General features: G+C 39.0%; 1 protein-coding gene across 2 annotated transcripts in view; it reads right to left on the bottom strand.

Moving 5' to 3' along the window:
• Positions 1-6,679: 6,679 nt before the first annotated feature.
• The window catches only part of ALKBH8 (alkB homolog 8, tRNA methyltransferase), an 80,769-nt gene continuing 69,413 nt past the window's right edge, over positions 6,680-18,035 (bottom strand). For both annotated transcript variants that reach the window (XM_087433650.1, XM_087433651.1), the window contains exon 14: positions 6,680-17,712. In XM_087433650.1, the coding sequence (XP_087289776.1) occupies positions 17,572-17,712 (141 nt within the window). In that variant the 3' untranslated portion in view covers positions 6,680-17,571. The remainder of the gene's footprint in view (positions 17,713-18,035) is intronic.

Below are 18,035 nucleotides of genomic sequence, written 5' to 3' on the forward strand. Positions count from 1 at the left end.
TGCAGCCCACATGTAAGGAGTCGGGGTTTATGCTGACCTCCTTCAGGGTGGAGTATCTACATCAATTATTTGGAATTCTTCTCCATCAAAGTTTTGTCTCTTCTCGCCTATTTATTTATTTATTTCTATCAATATGGACTCATGGATATTTATTGTATGTTTTCAGTTAAATCCAATACTATGTTATTTTCTTATTCAAACTGTTCCACCGTTGGATATTGGGAGCTCTTTCAGTTGGCTCCTGTGTCCCTCTTACATGCCCTCATCATTGTGGGGTTTTGTTTTGTTTTAGCACTCCCTTACTTTTTGGCGTGACAAGATGCTCCAGGGTCATCTTGTATATTCTCTGCCCCAGTTCTAGAATCGATCATTTCTCCAAAAAGCTCTGGTTCCTTTTACTGAAGAATGGTAGTAGAAACCAAAATCTGAGTGTAAGGTGTGCCTATTGCTACTGTAGTGTCATTCTTTCCAGGCCCCCTCAACTGACGAAGCAAAGACGAATATGTTTATACATATACTAAGCCATGTGCATACACATCTATAAATATTTCTATATTTGACCATCTGTAGCTATATTAAGATAAACATGAGTTCATACTGATGTTACCAACTCTATTACCACAGACATCATTCTTGCCTCCTCCCTTTGCTGATCTGTAAATTCTCACTCCAGCAATGAGAAACCTGGCTCCCACCATCTGCCACCCATTTACTTAATTGTTCAGTTCCAGTTTATCAACTAGAGAACAGTGCTTATGTGCAGTGTCTTTTACTTTAGTCTTACAGATTCCATTTATTTCCAGTTACTTAAGTCAGTGCTTTTTTCCCCACCCCCGTCAGTGAGGTTGTTTCCTACATTTGTAACACAGTGTGTGTCGTTCTGCATTTCATCCTTGGATACCTACACCTCTTATATGATTTTTTTAAATTTTGCATACATTAAGGTTCACTTTTGTGCTGTACAGTTTTATGGGTTTTGACAAAGGCACGATGTCATGTATCCACCATTAGAATACCATAAAGAATAGTTTCACTACCCTGAAATATCCCCTGTGTCTCATCTATTCATCCTCCCATTTCCCCTCAAACCACTGGCAATCACTGCTCTTTTTACTGTCTCTATGGTTTTGCCTTTTCCAGAATGTCATATAATTGGAATCATACAGTGTGTAGCCTTTATAGACTGACTTCTTTTACTGAGCAATATGAATTTAAGGTTCATCCATGTGTTTTCATGTCTTGACAGCTCATTTCCCTATATCACTGAATAATATTCCATTGTATGGATGTATCATCAATTATGTATACAATCATCTATCAAAGGACATCTTGATTGCTTCTAGTTTTTGACAATTATGAATAAAGCTACTATAATTCACATGTAAGTTTTTGTGGGGATGTAAGTTTTCAAATCAGTTGGGTAATACCTAGGAGTGGAATTGCTGGACTAGTAAAGTGTCTGTTCAGCTGTTTGTTTTCTTATTGTTGAGTTTTAAGAGTTCTTTGTACATTTTGGATAGAAGCCCTTTATCAGACATGTGTTTTGTAAATATTTTCTCCCAGCCTGTGGTTTGTCTTTTCATTCTCTTCACAATGTCTTTCAGAAAGCAGAATTTTTTAATTCTAATAAAGTCCAACTTATTAATTTTTTCTTTCATGGATTGGGCTTTTGGTGTCATATCTAAAAAAATTCATTACCAAGCCCAAGGTCACATAGATTTTTCTCCTATGTTTCCTTCTAGAAATTTATACTTTTGCACTTTACATTTAGGTTTATGATATAGTTTGAGTTAATTTTTGTGAAAGCTGAAAGGTCTGTGTCTAGGTTCATTTTTTGCATATGGTCTTTCAATTCTTCCAGCACCGTCTATTGAAAAAACTATCCTTTCTTAATTGAATTGCATTTGATCCTTTTTTAAAGATCATTGACTATATTTGTGTGGGTTATTTCTGGGATCTCTATTCTGTTCCACTGATCCACAGATCTATTCTTTCACCAAAATCATACTGTCTGTAGTTTTACTATGATTATTGTAGTTTTATAGTAAATCTTGAAATTGGGTAATGTGAGTCCTCCAACTTTGTTCTTCTTCAATATCGTGTTAACTATTTGAGGCCTTTTTTCTTTCTCTATAAAATTTAGATTCAGTTTGTCAATATCTACAAAATAGCTTGCTGAGGATACTGTCTCATTTTATTTTCTATAGTCCATATTTTTAAAAATTAGATTAAGTTTTCCAAACACGGAAATATGTTATGATATTAAATTTGCATATATTAAATATAATTCTTCAAACTGTCTAAGGCTAGAGATTCTGATATGCCCCCTGGGGATGTAAGCTTCTGATTGAGCATTCCTGCCTTATACCTTCCATACCACACGGAAACATCATTTGTTTCTATTAGCATTTTCAAAATCCTAGCTCCTGCATGTAGCTTAGTAACCAAACACATATACAACTTAATATGTACCAGGCACTGATCTAAGTACTTTATAAAAATAAATTCACTTAATCCTTAACACCACCCTGTGCTATAGCCGTTATTGTGATAATACTTATTTTTCAGATGAGAAACTAAGGCATAGAAATATTAATTTTCAGAGTTCACATAGCTAGTAAATTATAGAGCCACACGTTGAATTGAGATAGTCTATCTCTCCTGTGTGTGTGCTTAACCACTATTCTACACTGCCTCTCAGTGACAAATGAGAAACTTAGCCTTTAACGAGTCGTTTCTTGCTTGTCAATGAGTGAAAATGGTCTCATAATAATTTTAACAAAGTAAAGCATTCATTTACGTATTCTACAAACATCTGAAGGGGTCCACCATGAACAAGTCATTCCCCAGATTTTTTCTACTACTTTTTAATAGACTCAGAAATGAGTAAATCAATCTTAATCATGCCAAATGTGTTTCACATTGTAAAATCCACTTGGCAGATTTGCATGATAAAAAATAAAATTATGAGTCACAGAAAAAGCCTATAAAATTTGATTGCTTAGGCTCAAAATTTAAATGACTGGACATTATGGTATGTTTGTTCCATTTTAATATGACCACCCTCAACAGATGATTATATCTAATCTATGTTTCTCTAAGATAATTACAACACATGTTCTAGAACCAGGCACTGGATGGAGAATGAGGGCTCAGTTATTAGGGGCAAAAGTGAATCTTCTTCTCGTGTTATTACTTTGTTATATTTCCTTAGTGCAAGTTCTTTGGGGCTGGCATTTATCACAACAATGAGTTACAGCAGCAGAGGCCGGCCCGGTGGCTTAGCGGTTAAGCACTGGCACTCTGCTGCTGGCGGCCCGGGTTCGGATCCCGGGCGCACACTGACATACCGCTTCTCCGGCCATGCTGAGGCCGCGTCCCATATACAGCAACTAGAAGGATGTGCAAGTATGACATACAACTATCTACTGGGGCTTTGGGGGAAAAAATGAATAAATAAAATTATAAAAAAAAAAAGAGTTACAGCAGCAAAATGACCACAGTGGTACCTTTTCCTTCTTAAAGACTACATACAGCCTATGAAATGCTGGTCTTTTGGCATCAAAGAGCTCATATTTTTTTTCTGAGTAAGATTTGACAGCTGCTGTCTATATCAAATATAAAGCTTAGGTAGAGATTTTTAAATTTCATTTTCAGTATTCAGAACTTTAGAAACAAGATATTTTATTGGTATTATTTTTACATATAATCACTGATTCAATCCATGCTTTCAAGAATCAGCTAAAAACCACTTCTTCAAATGAATGTGTCTCACCCCACAGGATTGGAATATTTGCTCGCATACCACTTTTCCTTTCCTCTGTCATATCACTGTATTTATTCTGATACAGGCTAAGCTTCTGTGAAAAATGGATCCAAAAATATAGCAGCTCAAGTGAGACAAAAGTTAATGCTCTGTTGTATACTGGTCCAACTGTAGGAGGGTAGTTAGAGACAGGGGTCCTCCTCCATCATCCAGAGGCCAAGGTTCCTTGTTGCTTGCCCAGCCTCTGGGGTACTGTCCTCATCTACAAGGTCAAAGCTGGCCCAGCACCACCACATCTGAATTTCAGCCCACAAGAAGAGTGAATGAGCACATGGCAGACAAGCAGTTTCTTTATATAGATGGGATCCCAAAGTTGCATATATCATTTTGTCCATATCCTATTGGCTAGAATTTTAGTTTCATGACAACTAGCTGTAGGAGAGTCCAGAAAATGTAGTTCCTAGCTGAGCAAAGATATGGAGTTTCTATAAATAAAAGGTAGAAGGTGGAATAGATATTAGGGAATAATTAGCAGTCCCTACCACAAACACTTGACACATCATTGTCATTATTTACTTTTGTATGTATCTCCCCGCCTGGACACACAGCCCTATACAGCAGAGATCATGTCAAATTTACCTTTTATCCCCAGTCCCTCACACAGTGTCTGGCACATGGCAATTCTAAATAAGTCTTTTCTTCATTGAATTCAGATTTGTTTAATCTTTCACTACAGAAGCACTCCTTTTTCTCTTTTTCAAGAATTACTTTCACTAGTAAGCCTTCCCAGACTAATGTTTCTGCCAGTCATTCTGTTCCATTCCATTCTAGGCTCTGGGAAAACAAAGATGACTTATAAAAACATAACTGCTGCCTTTAAGGAATTTAGACTTTAATGGAGGAACTAACACTCTGGTAGCCACTCATCAGATGTGCCTATTTTAATTTAAATGAATTAAAACTGGATAAAATGTAAAACTCAGTTTCTCAATCACACTAGCCACATTTCAATTCTCAATAGCCACATGTTGCCAGTGGCTGCATATTAGAGAGTGCAGACATAGGACATGTCCATCATCACAGAAAGTTCTATTAGACAACACTGGTGTAAGAATTTTATTAGCCCTTTCATTAGACATTTACATGGCTTATGGTTGTTAATTTTCATGCATTGCTACAATGTGTTGGTTTCTCCATCATCAACTTGAGAGGATGATTACAGAGGTACTAAGTGGGTGCTTTGCTAACCTGTCTATTAGAGATGGAAAGAACTTTAAAGATAATCTGGTCCCATAATTTCAAAGAGGAGGAAATTGATTTTTGAAGAAAATGAGTTCCCTTATCCCAGATCACCCCTAGAGGCTCCTTATTTTTCTTCTTCCCTTCTTCACAGCAGAATAAAACATAATGAGGCAGGATAATATAGATGAGTGCCACCAATGGATGCACTGAATTCATTCAGAACTTCAGTATTTACTGAGCACCGATATACCAAATGCTCTGCTAAGCCCTGGGGCTTGAGGACCCCTGCCCTTACTGAGCTTAGATTCTAACGGAAAGAAGGGATCTTCCTTCGCCTTTCTTTAACCAGTCTCCTATATCCAGAAACTCTAAATATGCATCTCCAACCCTTCAGAGGCCAATAAAATGTTCCCTTTCCTTTATTCTGCACATATTTTATGCATTAAATTAGGTGCCTCAATGCAGGCAGAGATAAACTGAAAGAACAACAGTGACCCTTAGGTCCCACCTCATTCAGCTCTTCTTCAGTCCCTGTACAATAGGCTAACAGGTAGGGATGATGTACGTGTATGCACATGTGGACACAGAGGGCTCAAGATCAGAGGACTGAGATGTTAATTTTATTCTCACCTAGGAAATAAATTTAATTATGCATTTCAATTATTTTTTATGATTTTAATGATTTGCTTATTTTAAATTAATTTATTATTATGTATTTGTTTATAATTTTAATTTTACTTATTTTAAAATTTTTCTTTAATTTTTTTATCTTATTTATTTATAAGGTAAGTTTTTATGTTTTGTTTTTACTAAATTGTTGCCTTTAAATAGTTGTAATAGTAAATGCAGGTATACCTAATAAAAAGAAAGATGGCTCTGAAGTGTTATTTTCCAAAGAGCAGTGTGGCTTGTGGCTTTCCATGTACGTTGAAGATCTTTAATAGCATGTTGATATTTTTATTTTGCTTCAGTTATCCTGTTTTAGAGACTTTCTAATCTTGCTCTGATTCATCAGAGAAGATGAACAAGGAAAATTATAGAATCATGATTTTATGGCAATGAGGTTCCAGGCGTGTCTCACTCTTCTTTTTTCTCCCCCTTGTCCAGGACACTGAATGATTGGATTCAAACAACATTTTACTCATTTATTCAGCAAACATGTATCAAGCATAGAGTACGTGCCAGGCACTATATAAAAGCTGAGACTGCAAAGATGAAAGCCATTGGCCCTGTCTTCAAAAGCTTCCAGTCTAGCAGGGAAGGCAAACAAGTAAACCAGAAATTACTCACTAACCTCCTTGCTCTTCCTTGAACAGACCAGGCCTGAGCACATGCTATTCCCTCAGCCTGGAATGCTCTTTATGTAAGTATGTAAATTATGTAAATATTTATACAGTTTCAAGAAGACACACTCAGAGAAGTCTTATTTATATCCCTGTTCCCTCACTCCCCTATAGGTAATCATTTTTATTAGGCTTTGGTTATCCTTTTTGAGTTTCTCTTTAAAACCATGGGCACAAAAGGAAGCATGTCAGACATTATGTACCTTATGATGTGATACAATAGGAAGTACACAGTATCGCTGACGAGGCATTTTTGCCAAAAAAAAAAAAAAAAAAATGAATTCAATCCAACCTCTAGATCTAACTAGTTTATTGGAAACATAGGAGCTAGAGAAACAGGTTAAGTGACATTACACAGAAGCACTTGACCAAATCCAGATTTTTGCCAGATAAATAATACATGCTGGAGATCACTTCATTGCAAGATATATATCTCTTCCTGATTCCTTCTTACAGCTGCCCAGTATCCTATTATAAGAATTTATTCATTCATTTATGGCCTGTATTCCCTCACCAAAAATAAGTTCTATTAGAGCAGGGATTTTAGTCTATTTTTGCTTCAGTGCCTAAAACAGTGTCTACTGTAAATACATGTTTGTTGAATGAATTTCTAGGCATGTGGTTCTGATAGAGGAATCCCTGGGGTAATTAGGACTGCAGATGGTGGGGCTGGGGTAGGGATGCTCCTAGTCCAGTGGTGAGATTTTTGAAAAGGCTTCCCATAGGCAGTAACCCTAAACTGAATCTTGAAATACCTGTACAAGTTAGCAGGGTAAGGGATGGGAGGGAGAGGAAGAGGTGCTTTCTAGGCAGACAGCACAGTGTCACTAAATGTATAGAGACACAAGAAAACACAGCACATTCAAGGGAAAAGAACGGGTGAACTGACTGCCCCACGTCTAACAAACAAGCTAGGAGTGAATTCGAATGATTCCTTCTTCTGATATGGCAACCTTGGAAGAATTCTAACTCTGAATGGCATTCTGACACCTGACTCTCCTCCGGGGCTCGTTTTTTTAAACATCTACAGAAGTTGAAGGTCTAGTGCTGCTTGAGCCTAGGTACAAGAGGAGTTTCCATCACCATGAGGAAAGATGCCCCAGTTATGAGATTATCTCCCACCAAGGGACCAAGGTCCCACCTTGTTTGTCTTCTTCACATCCCCAATAAACAGGTTGCTGCACAGGAGGCTGGGTGTTATGCTTAATTCAGTTGGCCCACGTAGGTGGATAAAGGAAGACTGGCATCAGCCATTTCCCTCTCCTTTTTGCCTCTGGCTAACAGGTATATCTGAAACATGTATATCCAAGGAAAGGGATCTGATACGTAGCTGGACTTATATGTCTAAAATAAGAATTTGGAAGAAGCCATATGCTTTTCACTTTTCTAGGCTATGAATTCCATCTTTTAAACTCCAGAGTAGGTTACAACCAAAACCAGTGATGGCCTCTTGGAGATTGTTTTGATTCACTTTATTAGGGAGGCTGCACACTGCACAGCTGGTGCGTCTCAGGTCAGGGTAACCAGCCAGGGCGGACTTGATTGGAGGGGCTGCTGCACCTGCTCACCCAGTACCAAAGGCATCCAAGAGAGCATGCATGAAATATTGTCTAACCACTCTGTACGGTTTACACAGCGACCTTGCATCTCTATCCGTCAGAAGGGCTTTGGAAAGTCATTTTATCAAAGCACCCATGAGCCCTTCTACTGAAAGAATCACATGAAATGGGCATATCAGGAAACTAAAGACTAGATGTTATTACTTCTTTTGTTGCCATTCCTGTTCCCCCACCCTATCACCCAATCTAGGGGAAAGACCATCCGATACTGTTACAGCTAAGACCAGAGCGACCCGTCATGCTCTGGCTCACACTCAGAAGCGGCCTGCATCTGCATTCATCTCACAGGGTCTGCTCTGCGGGATGGCTGTCCCCGCCACCGTGGAAAGAGATCTACAGACTGGTGAGGCCTGCCTCCCTCCAGATCCTGACATTATTCAGTCCGATTCCTCACTAAGGACAGCCACGGCTCAAGGGACCATGAGATGTTGAAATCTGGTCTTGAAATGATGATGGAGGGGCCGGCCCGTGGCTTAGCAGTTAAGTGTGCGCTCCGCTGCTGGCAGCCCGGGTTCAGATCCCCGGCGCGCACTGACGCGCCGCTTCTCCGGCCACGCTGAGGCCGCATCCCACACACAGCAACTAGAAGGATGTGCAGCTGTGACATACAACTATCTACTGGGGCTTTGGAGGAAAATAAATAAATAAATAAAATTAAAAAAAAAAAAAAAAGAAATGATGATGGAGACGTGCAGGGCATAAAAGATGCACTGCTGCTATCCCTTCACTGCCTCTCTCACTGATCTCCTCCCTCCTCTCCTCCCAACCACTGTGCCTGAGTCACATGCCACTCCTTTCTGTTCTCTTTCCCTCCTGAGGCCTTTGTACTTGGTGTTCCCTCTGCCAGGGTCTCTTACATGATCAGCAACTTTTGCTCATTCATGTCTCAGATCAAATGTCTCGCTTCCTGAGCCTTCCCTGACAACACAATCTAATATTCCTTCCCTGACACTACTCCCCAATTACTCTATCATATCACTCTATTTTATCTTCATTAGAGCACTTATTTCTCCCTGAAATTACCTTGACTGTTTATCTGCTTGTTTCCTACTGTATCTCTAACATCTAGCAAAGTGCCTGGCACGTGGGAGCTCAACAAATTTGGTGAACGGATAAATTTATTTAAAGAAATGTATTAATCCACTTATAGTTTAAAAACATTCTTTTTAAACCTTATTTATTTAGAATTCATGCTAATTATTGAAGGAAATCAAAAGTTATCAGTTTGTACAAAATATCTCAAAAACATTTTTCTACAGATTGGCTAGCCTGCTAGATAAGAGAACTTGTTTGAAAATGCTTAACCTATCTATATTGTGAGGTCACGTTTCATAGAGGCTAAATTCGATCATCTGTGTATAAGGCATATGTCAAGCACAGTCAAGATCATCCTTGAAAATCCTTCAGATTACCCAGAAAATATACATACATGGTCTGGAGAAAACAACCATATATGGTAACATACGTGTATTAATATGTAATGTGTACAGTAATATGCAACTTCACCAGTACTCTACATGTCTTTGAGATTGAAACATATCTTGTAAATAGGATGACCATATGTTCCAGTTTTCCTGGGGAAGTTACTAATAGCACCTTTTTTTATTTTTGAAACTGTCCCAATTTGGATAATATATCATATGGCCCTACCATTAAACCAATCTTAATTATTTTCAATATAAGGCTGCCTATCTTTAGATGAAAGTAGAGTTCAAGGAAAAGCCGAAAGCCTTTTCTAACAATGTGCTGAAGTCAATAACACAGATTTAAAAGTCCCTGTCTTCCAGCCACTACTGTAATTATTTAAAGGTATTAGGTACAAGTTGTAAAGCTAGACTTCCTGGGTTAAATACTAACTCTGCCACTTACTAGCTGTGTCAGTTTACATAAGCTGCTTCATGCCTTGGTTCCTCACCTGTGAAGTGCGGATAATGATAATACATACTTTATAGAACATCTGTGAGAATTAAATGAGTTAAAACATATAAGCCTTAGAACAGTGCCTCAAAATTGTTAGTGGTCAGTGTATGTCAGCAATAATTATTTTTAGACTTCACTGAGGCCTTATCATAACCTTGTCAATTACCTGATGCCACAGTAAGTCATTTTTTTCCTAATCTTTATGGCATGTACGCTGGCTAGATTCATTACACTCACATTTATAAGTCATGTAGGAAACTAAGAAAACAATTTCTCAATAAGTTTACCATGCCAGTCCCTCTCCAGAATTGGCACAGCCCGCTGTTTCTCTGGTTGAGCATCATACAAAGCAGCTAGCCTGTATTTAGAGACCATACTGTCCAAAGATCACCTTCGCCTCACCTGGTCCACATTATGTTAAGTGCTAATGTGTTTAATTTAATTTTAATTGATTGATTTTTTAACTAATAATTGCTTTTAAGGTTTGAGATGTCACTATGATGAACTCTTTCATTATTGTCCATTGCCTTAGTAGAACTGCTTTGAAAATACTCTCTCTCCCTCTGTCTGACATATCTTGTCTACTGTAAACACTGGAGGTCTGCCACTGACAAGTTTGGCTCCACACAATATTTAAACCAAAGTCTAAACTAGCAGAATATTGGGAGTGCTTCATGTACTAGGGAATTAGGTGACTACTTTTCCACCCAGCATCTGGTGTTCCTGGAGGTGAATCTGGCACAGCGGATGCTTTCCTCGCATCCCACTCCATGTGGTCCATCCTCCCCAGTTTCTGGTTTTCTGCCCGTTAGGGTAAATCTGGGGCTGGATTCAGGACCTGGAACCCGTCCTGAGTCTCAGCTTAGCTGGAGGTGGGCTCTGGAATGTCCCTCACCTGCCAGCCTCTTTCCTGGGGCTGGACCCTGCTTTTGTTATCTCTCACACTGTTTTGAATGGCTCTCCCAATGTATATGATACTGATCCCTACCAGATTACTAAGAATCCCCATGGTCTTCCCCTTGGCCTGAATCCCTTGGACATTGACACCTGCCCTAATCAGAGCAGAATTGGTTAAACTTCCTTGATCTTGTTGACTTAAGAATGTTGTTTCTCCGTGGAGGTAGGCGTAGCCTCTGCTCTTAGTAGTTTCTCCCAGTAGAAACTAGTAGTATTCACTGTTCTCCCCACTCAACAGATACGCTGGTGTATTGTGTGGCTAGGGGTCAAGACAATTGATCCCACTCATCTCAGTGGGTTTGAGACTTCTACTGTTTTGCCAGGTGAGGCTTTCACTGGTTCAAGACCTGGGTTGACTGAGCCTACAGTCAGCAGATTTTTAGTCCTCTAAGCAAGGAAGACAAGGAATAACAAACTGAATTTCTATTTTCTCATGCATGAAGCTCATTGTGTTTTAAGTACCAATCAACTGTTAATTATCCATGGTAATGGAAGGGAGTAATGTCATATTTCCATATAACACTGTCCTAAATCACATATGCTTTGAAACCCTATTATTTTCCCCACGGTAGATTTTACTTTGCTAGTTATGCTGTGCTTGTAATTTTATTAAAATGAGTCTGCTCTCCCTGAGCAGAGCTTTATAATCGTAGGAGGAGACATCACAAAAACCTGTTCAGTGGCAGGGACCAGTCAGTCTTGGCTTAGATACTTAGATTAGATGCTTACTATAGAAAAATCCCATGCATCTGTTGAAGAGTCAGTTGTTGTGACTGCTTCAGACATCAAGTAACAAGATCATATGGTGGGATTAGGGGTGGAAGTGGGGTATAATGTGGAGTGAGGAACTGAACTTGTGGAGAGCTATAGTAACCAAATGCTAAAAAGAGAACAACCTAGGCAGAAAGGAAAAAATGAGAGAATACATTTATTCGATGACAACTTGTTGCAGTGTTCACATGTTTGGGGACCATGGTTGTTTACTTCATAGTGAAAATAATTTTATACTAAAATAGTTGATCAAAACTTTGAGAGACAATAGGGAAAGAGGAGAAAGAGAAGAAGAGGAGAGGGAGGGGGAGGAGAAGAGCTCACATTTACTGAGTGTGTTGTCCATGCCAAGAATCCTATTAGGAAGGTACAATCTTTGTTCTCATTTTACAGATGGGTAATACAGAGAAGTCAAGTTATAGAAGAATCCAAGATAATCTGATTTCAACATCAATATTATTACCCAATATTTACTTTCTATTGCCTTTCACAATAAAAAGGCAGAGATGTTGAGTATACTTTAATAGAAAATCAAAGAAGAAAAAATATTCCTTGAAATGATTGAACCCTTTTAATCTTGGATAAAACATAATTTGCATGCTAAATAGAAACTAGTGATAGATAGTGGAGAACATATTTATATTTTTATCTCCATTTTAGTCCAATCTTGGTTACTTACAATGACAGGTCAGAGCAGATTATGTTTTTAAAAAGTGTCCCTGCTTGGGGCTGAGGTGATCTACATCTGAGGAAAAAACCATGTGATAGAAAGGGAACAGTCTTTGGGAGCCAAGAAAAGGAAAAAGCTAAAACCAGCATTAGCTATCATCCCAAAGGAAAAAGCAGAGACTCTGACATGCAATCACCAGAGAAATGTGAACCGTTTATGTTTTGTCAATTCTTATCACGGCATAAGAAAAACGTCCCTCAAAACTCTTCAATTACCTATGCTATGATTCCCAGGCCATCACATGGCACAAATCTAGGGGACACCATTTCCATTTTATTCTACGGATTCCACACGCATCTTCTGAGGACTAACTCTACCTCCGAAGAACCTTAATCCTAACAAGGGAGTACCTGGAACTACAAGTAAGAACATATAACAAATGTTATTTGTTGAAGTCTAGTCTCTGAAAAGAGATGTCTTCCATCATACAGGAACAAAAGGGACTTAACCAGTCTCTTATGACCTTGGGTACTGAGACTCAGTTCCCTGCTCCTGGTCAACTCTGGTTGCCCTGCAAACCTGAGGCCAAAACTTGGAGTTTAATAATCACCAGCGCACCCTCCACCTCAAGTAGGAGGCCCTGAGAGGCAGCAAGTCTTCTTATTGCTCTATAACTGCAATAATTTCTATAACTCCCTACTTTATATTAGGTTATATTAATTGAGTGCCATTAGTGAGCAGGTGCTAGATGTCTCACAAAGTAAACATGGTCAATCCCCACTAAGTTTGTAATCAAAAGAGGTAACTCTCCAAGGGAAAGGATATCAGTGGTGCCACATATAGTCATATGCCAGGAGGGTTATAATGCAGAGGTTTGAGTGCTACCACTTCTCTATGGTTTCTGCTTATATCCTAAGACTAGCTTATTTTTCATCATGACCTATCTTCTCGAAGGAAAATGCCAAGGTCTGCATTACTTTCCTTTTACCTTATTTCTTATGACTGTTTCCTACAGGTCACAAAAACCTATACAACTCACAGTGTCAATGTATCTTTAGAAAATAAGTAGAATGAATTTAATAAGAACAATCATATCCACTATTGAGGGAGTCTGTTCTGGAAACCTCATCCTATTTGCTAGGATATAGCACACTTTCCCTTCAAAGTGCCTTAGCTCACATGGTTGTAATGCAGATTGAGAGCTCATGTTGCAGCTGACATCCAGTTGCTTTCGTAAACAAGTGTCACTGCAAAAGATAGCTTTTACCAAAGGGGGAAAAGTGTGAAAAGTACAACATGGCATGGTGTAGAATACTGATGCCTTTTTAAATATTTTCATCCCTCGAACCAGGTTTCCAGAGAAATACTCCCGAGATTGTGGTAGCCTGCTGTATTGTACATTTTCACTTAAGGTTGAAATTTCCTACACCAGTGCTGCCCAATAGAACTTTTTGTGATGATGTAAATTAAATGTTCTGTATCTGTGGCTATTGAGCATTTGAAATGTGACTGGTCCAACTGAGAAATGGAATTTTTAAATTTTATTTCATTTTAAATAATTTAAATTTAAATAGCCACATGTGGCTAGTGGCTACCATATTGGACAATGCAGCTCTATAAGAAAGAAGAGTTTCAGAAATTGTCTGTGCCAGAGAACTATTGAAAAGTCCTCTTGGTGCTTCCATAGCTCTCAACATTGAAGAACAATGACAATGTCCTCATGGTGATCAGGACTGGGGGATGACGATAGTTTGCAATTTCTTTCTATCAGTCAGTGAACTGTAGGAGACCAACAGCTGCCAAAGGCCTAGGTATGCTTATGACCCATAGATGCTGCTTCATAAAAAAAGCTTGGCTGACATAAAACAAGTCTTCTAACTGTGACTATATTTACAGATTGGAGTTACCAACAGTCAGATACTACAATACAAAATACTCAGACCAAGTTTTACTCAACCTATTAATGAAAGAACCAGCCGGAGGACAAGATCACTGGTTCCAGGAGTATGTGAACAACCAATATTTATAGTCTGTTAGGAAAGAAATGCCGAAATAAGACTGCTAAATTAGATACAAAATTTGTTAGTTTCCTAGAGGGCAATAAAATTTTAATCTTTAGGTTTATCTTCTCTACCTGGCCCAAGAAAGAAGAAGAGACAGATGTGGAAAGGAGGAAGGGAGGGTGACACCTCAAACTCAGGAGTAACTGACATTGGATTTATCTTTCCCAATAGCCAATGAGGTCTCCTTCAAATACCTGGACTTCTCAAGGACACCAACTATGCTCTTTTGCTCTTGCTCTGACTTGTCAAAGTAGTTGCTAAATCTTCTTTTATAGGATTTTCACAACCATTTCTTCCTTTTCCTTCCCACTGCTACCCAACCACTTCAGTTTCTTATCATTTCATTGTCCGAGCCAGTTAAGCAAAGAAAACTTTTCTGAACTGTTTAAGTTCAGGAAAACTTCTCAAATCATTTTTTATCTCTACTGTGATGAGTTGTTCATTGAACACAACAAAGACAAATGGAACTCAGAAGTTATGAATATGCTGCCCCTTTAAGAAAAGCTTAGTAAGTCTTTACATTTTCTTTAACTCAACCAACAAATTTTAAATTTTAAATTTTATTTCATTTTAAATGAAATAAATTTTCACATTTTACTATTGTACTATTTTAATTTTCACATTTACTATTGTTTCCTGAAGTATACTTATCTGAACAACGTTTAAGCATTTGAAACAATTCAAAGGCCGTAAACCATCAGGTTTCTGAGTGCTAGAAGAATTATCTTATTTTCTTTTTAAGTTAGGAGGTTACAGATCAATTATTAGACTGTAAAGGAACCAAAAATACATTCATGGTAACACCTTTTCCTTAACCTTTAATCTAGCTGTCAAGCACTACAGTGCTTTGAAGCTGCACATTTCCTTAAAGAAGAAATTCATTTTTCTGATCTAATTTTCTCCTAAGAGAAGTTTGTATGTTTTACTTGCACATCATTCATGGACTACTCTGCTAGCCTCCTAACTAGTCTCCTGGCACCCTGTTCTGCCTTCCTTCCTCCCACTCCAGCCCATTCTGTACACCTCTACCAGATTAATCTTCCCGAATTGCTGCTTTAATTTAATCACTCTGCTGCTCAGAAAACTATTAGGACTCTGCTCCTAAGTTCCACTTTCCTTAACTAACATTTGAAGCCCTTTGTATTCTTAACCCCACCTCTCTCTCCAGACTCATCTCCCATTCTCCTCTCTGCCATGCAGATACCACCACCTAGAACAGTAGTTCTCAACCCAGGCTGCTCATTAGAATCACTTGGGGAGGCCTAGCCCCAGTTCTCAGAGATTCTTGTTTAACTGGCTGGGGTGTGTCCTGTCCCAGACCTCTTTATCTTTAAAAGGCTCCTCAGGTGATTTTGATGTGTAGGAAGGTAGAGAACCTCTAGTCAAACCAGACTGAAAATGCAGGTGTGTGCATTTCTGCTTTCACTTTTTGTAATTCCCTCACCATTTACACCTATTAAAGTCCATACCCATTCTTCAAAGTGCAGCTAAGACGCCACTCCTTCCATGACTTGCTTCTTTGGTTACCCTAGCCAAGTGTTACCTCAGCCTTTCTCTAAATTCCTACACCAATTTGTTCCAGATTGTACACAATCTCTTATTGTTATAACCAATTATCATTTATTTAGGTCTTTGCAGTTCACAAAGTTCTTCCATAAATCTCTCCTCTAATCTTTTTCTACTTGCTATATAATTGAGGTTTTATCTCCCCCAAGTTATGGATGAAGAAACTCTGGCTCAGGGAGTATATGTGAGTTTTTTCCCCAAGCTCACACAGTTGGTAAATGACAAAGTTGCAACCTGAGCCTGGGTCTCCTGAGCCCGGTGATCTTGTTGGAAATACTTAAAACAGAAACAGAATCTAATCCCCCTTTACTGTTAAAGTGCACAATCATCTAGGGAGCCTGTCAAAATGCACACACCTGGGTCACAGCCTCAGCGATTCTAGTTCATCTGGCTGCACAGGCCCAGAAACCTGAATTTCCATCAGGCACTGCCCGGTGATTCCTATGTAGGTGATAAGGGGCCACATTTTGAGAAAAACTGCTCTAGGTGATTACACACCATATGGAGATTGTGGGAAAACCTCCGAAGGGCCATATTACCCATGTAAAATGATAATTCAACAACAATTAAGAATCAATAGAGGGGAAAGCATTTTTTGGCTGGTATAGATCACAGCCCTTGTGCCCAAGAGCATTTTCTCTGTAATTGTGAAAGTTGCTTCTTAAAACCACATCTGTTGGTTTTCCAGACTAGCAGATATTGGGTTGACCAGATGTTCGCTTTGTGGTCAGTGCAGACCTCCTCCCTCTGAATTGTGACAGGTGTGCTTGTTTTGTACGTCTCCTCCGGGAGGCATATAGGTCACTTGTAGCACTTCTTATTTCAGAGGGCCTTGGAGGAACTCATTTGGCTTGGAGTTTTCAAACCAAATTTCCCTCATGAGAGACTCTTCACTGACATTTTGTTCAGTTGATGAGGGCAATTAAGGTTGCCTGGAAAAAACATCCGCCTAGATTAGAAACAGGACCACCTGCTTCTGTGGGAAAAGTTGCCAGTATTTTAAAAGATACTGTTTCACAGCCCTGACATTCTGAAGATGTCCTTTTGGTATCACCCAAGATAAAAACTGCCATTTGGCCAATTTGGCATGAAATGTCTTATGCAGGTCAAATACGTCGCCAATATCCTCGCTTGCTTGTGTGAACTTTGTGTAGTTCAAGATTACTTGGGTCTATTCATTTGTCAAGCAGGATTTTTATAAAGGTTATTCTCTGACTGGAGGCATGTAGATTCTTCATTCCTTAAGGGAATATTCCCTCATCTATGTAGCACTACGTAGACAGAGGACAGTACACTGTATCGGATGAGCCCTTGTGTCTAGTTTAAACTGAATTTTAAAATAGAGTAGGGGTTCTCAATTCTCTTGATCACTACTTGACTTTAGAGCTCAAAGAACGTCTCTCTTTTCCCCTTCCCACCTCTCAGAATCCTGTTTTCCAAGGAAGGTCAGAAGGGTCTGAGCAGTAATAACAATAATACCTCGTATAAGCTGACAGGGCATTGGTATTGGTAAATTACTTAGTGCTGTGTCTTTCTCTCTGAAAAGAATTTTCTCCACTTCCAAAATGGTACCCAGGCCTTTTACTTCCTTGGAAAGGGAAGTAGGACACTAATTAACTTGTGGGTTTCAGGCCAAAAGGGAGTTAGTTGTCATTCAGGTGTGGGGAAATCCACTCCACACCTTTTTTGCCCTACTCCGTGCCCCAGGAAGCTGACTTTTACGGACTGTATCACTGGGCTCCTTTGCATTCTGGTTTCCTCTTGGGGTCATCCAGTGAGAGACACAGGCTGGGGCCTGGAAAAGAGAGAAATAGGTGCATTTATTCCCCTGACTTCCTACCTGTATGGCTGCAGATTAAAATGTCTGTCTTCTTTTATCAAAGGCCACAGCTCCTGTCAGTCAGCCCTCTCCTACAGCTACTGTTGCCAGCCTGGGGTGCTTCACCTCTCTCTGATGGTTTCCTTTAACTTTGCCCACACTTTTTTTTTTTTTTTAATTTTGTTTATTTATTTATTTTATTATTTTTTTTGTGAGGAACATCAGCCCTGAGCTAACATCCATGCTAATCCTCCACCTTTTGCTGAGGAAGACCAGCTCTGAGCTAACATCTATTGCCA

Source organism: Ceratotherium simum, chromosome 7 (assembly GCF_057802395.1).
Source record: "Ceratotherium simum simum isolate JZ-2026a chromosome 7, ASM5780239v1, whole genome shotgun sequence".
In the NCBI taxonomy this organism is placed as follows: domain Eukaryota; kingdom Metazoa; phylum Chordata; class Mammalia; order Perissodactyla; family Rhinocerotidae; genus Ceratotherium; species Ceratotherium simum.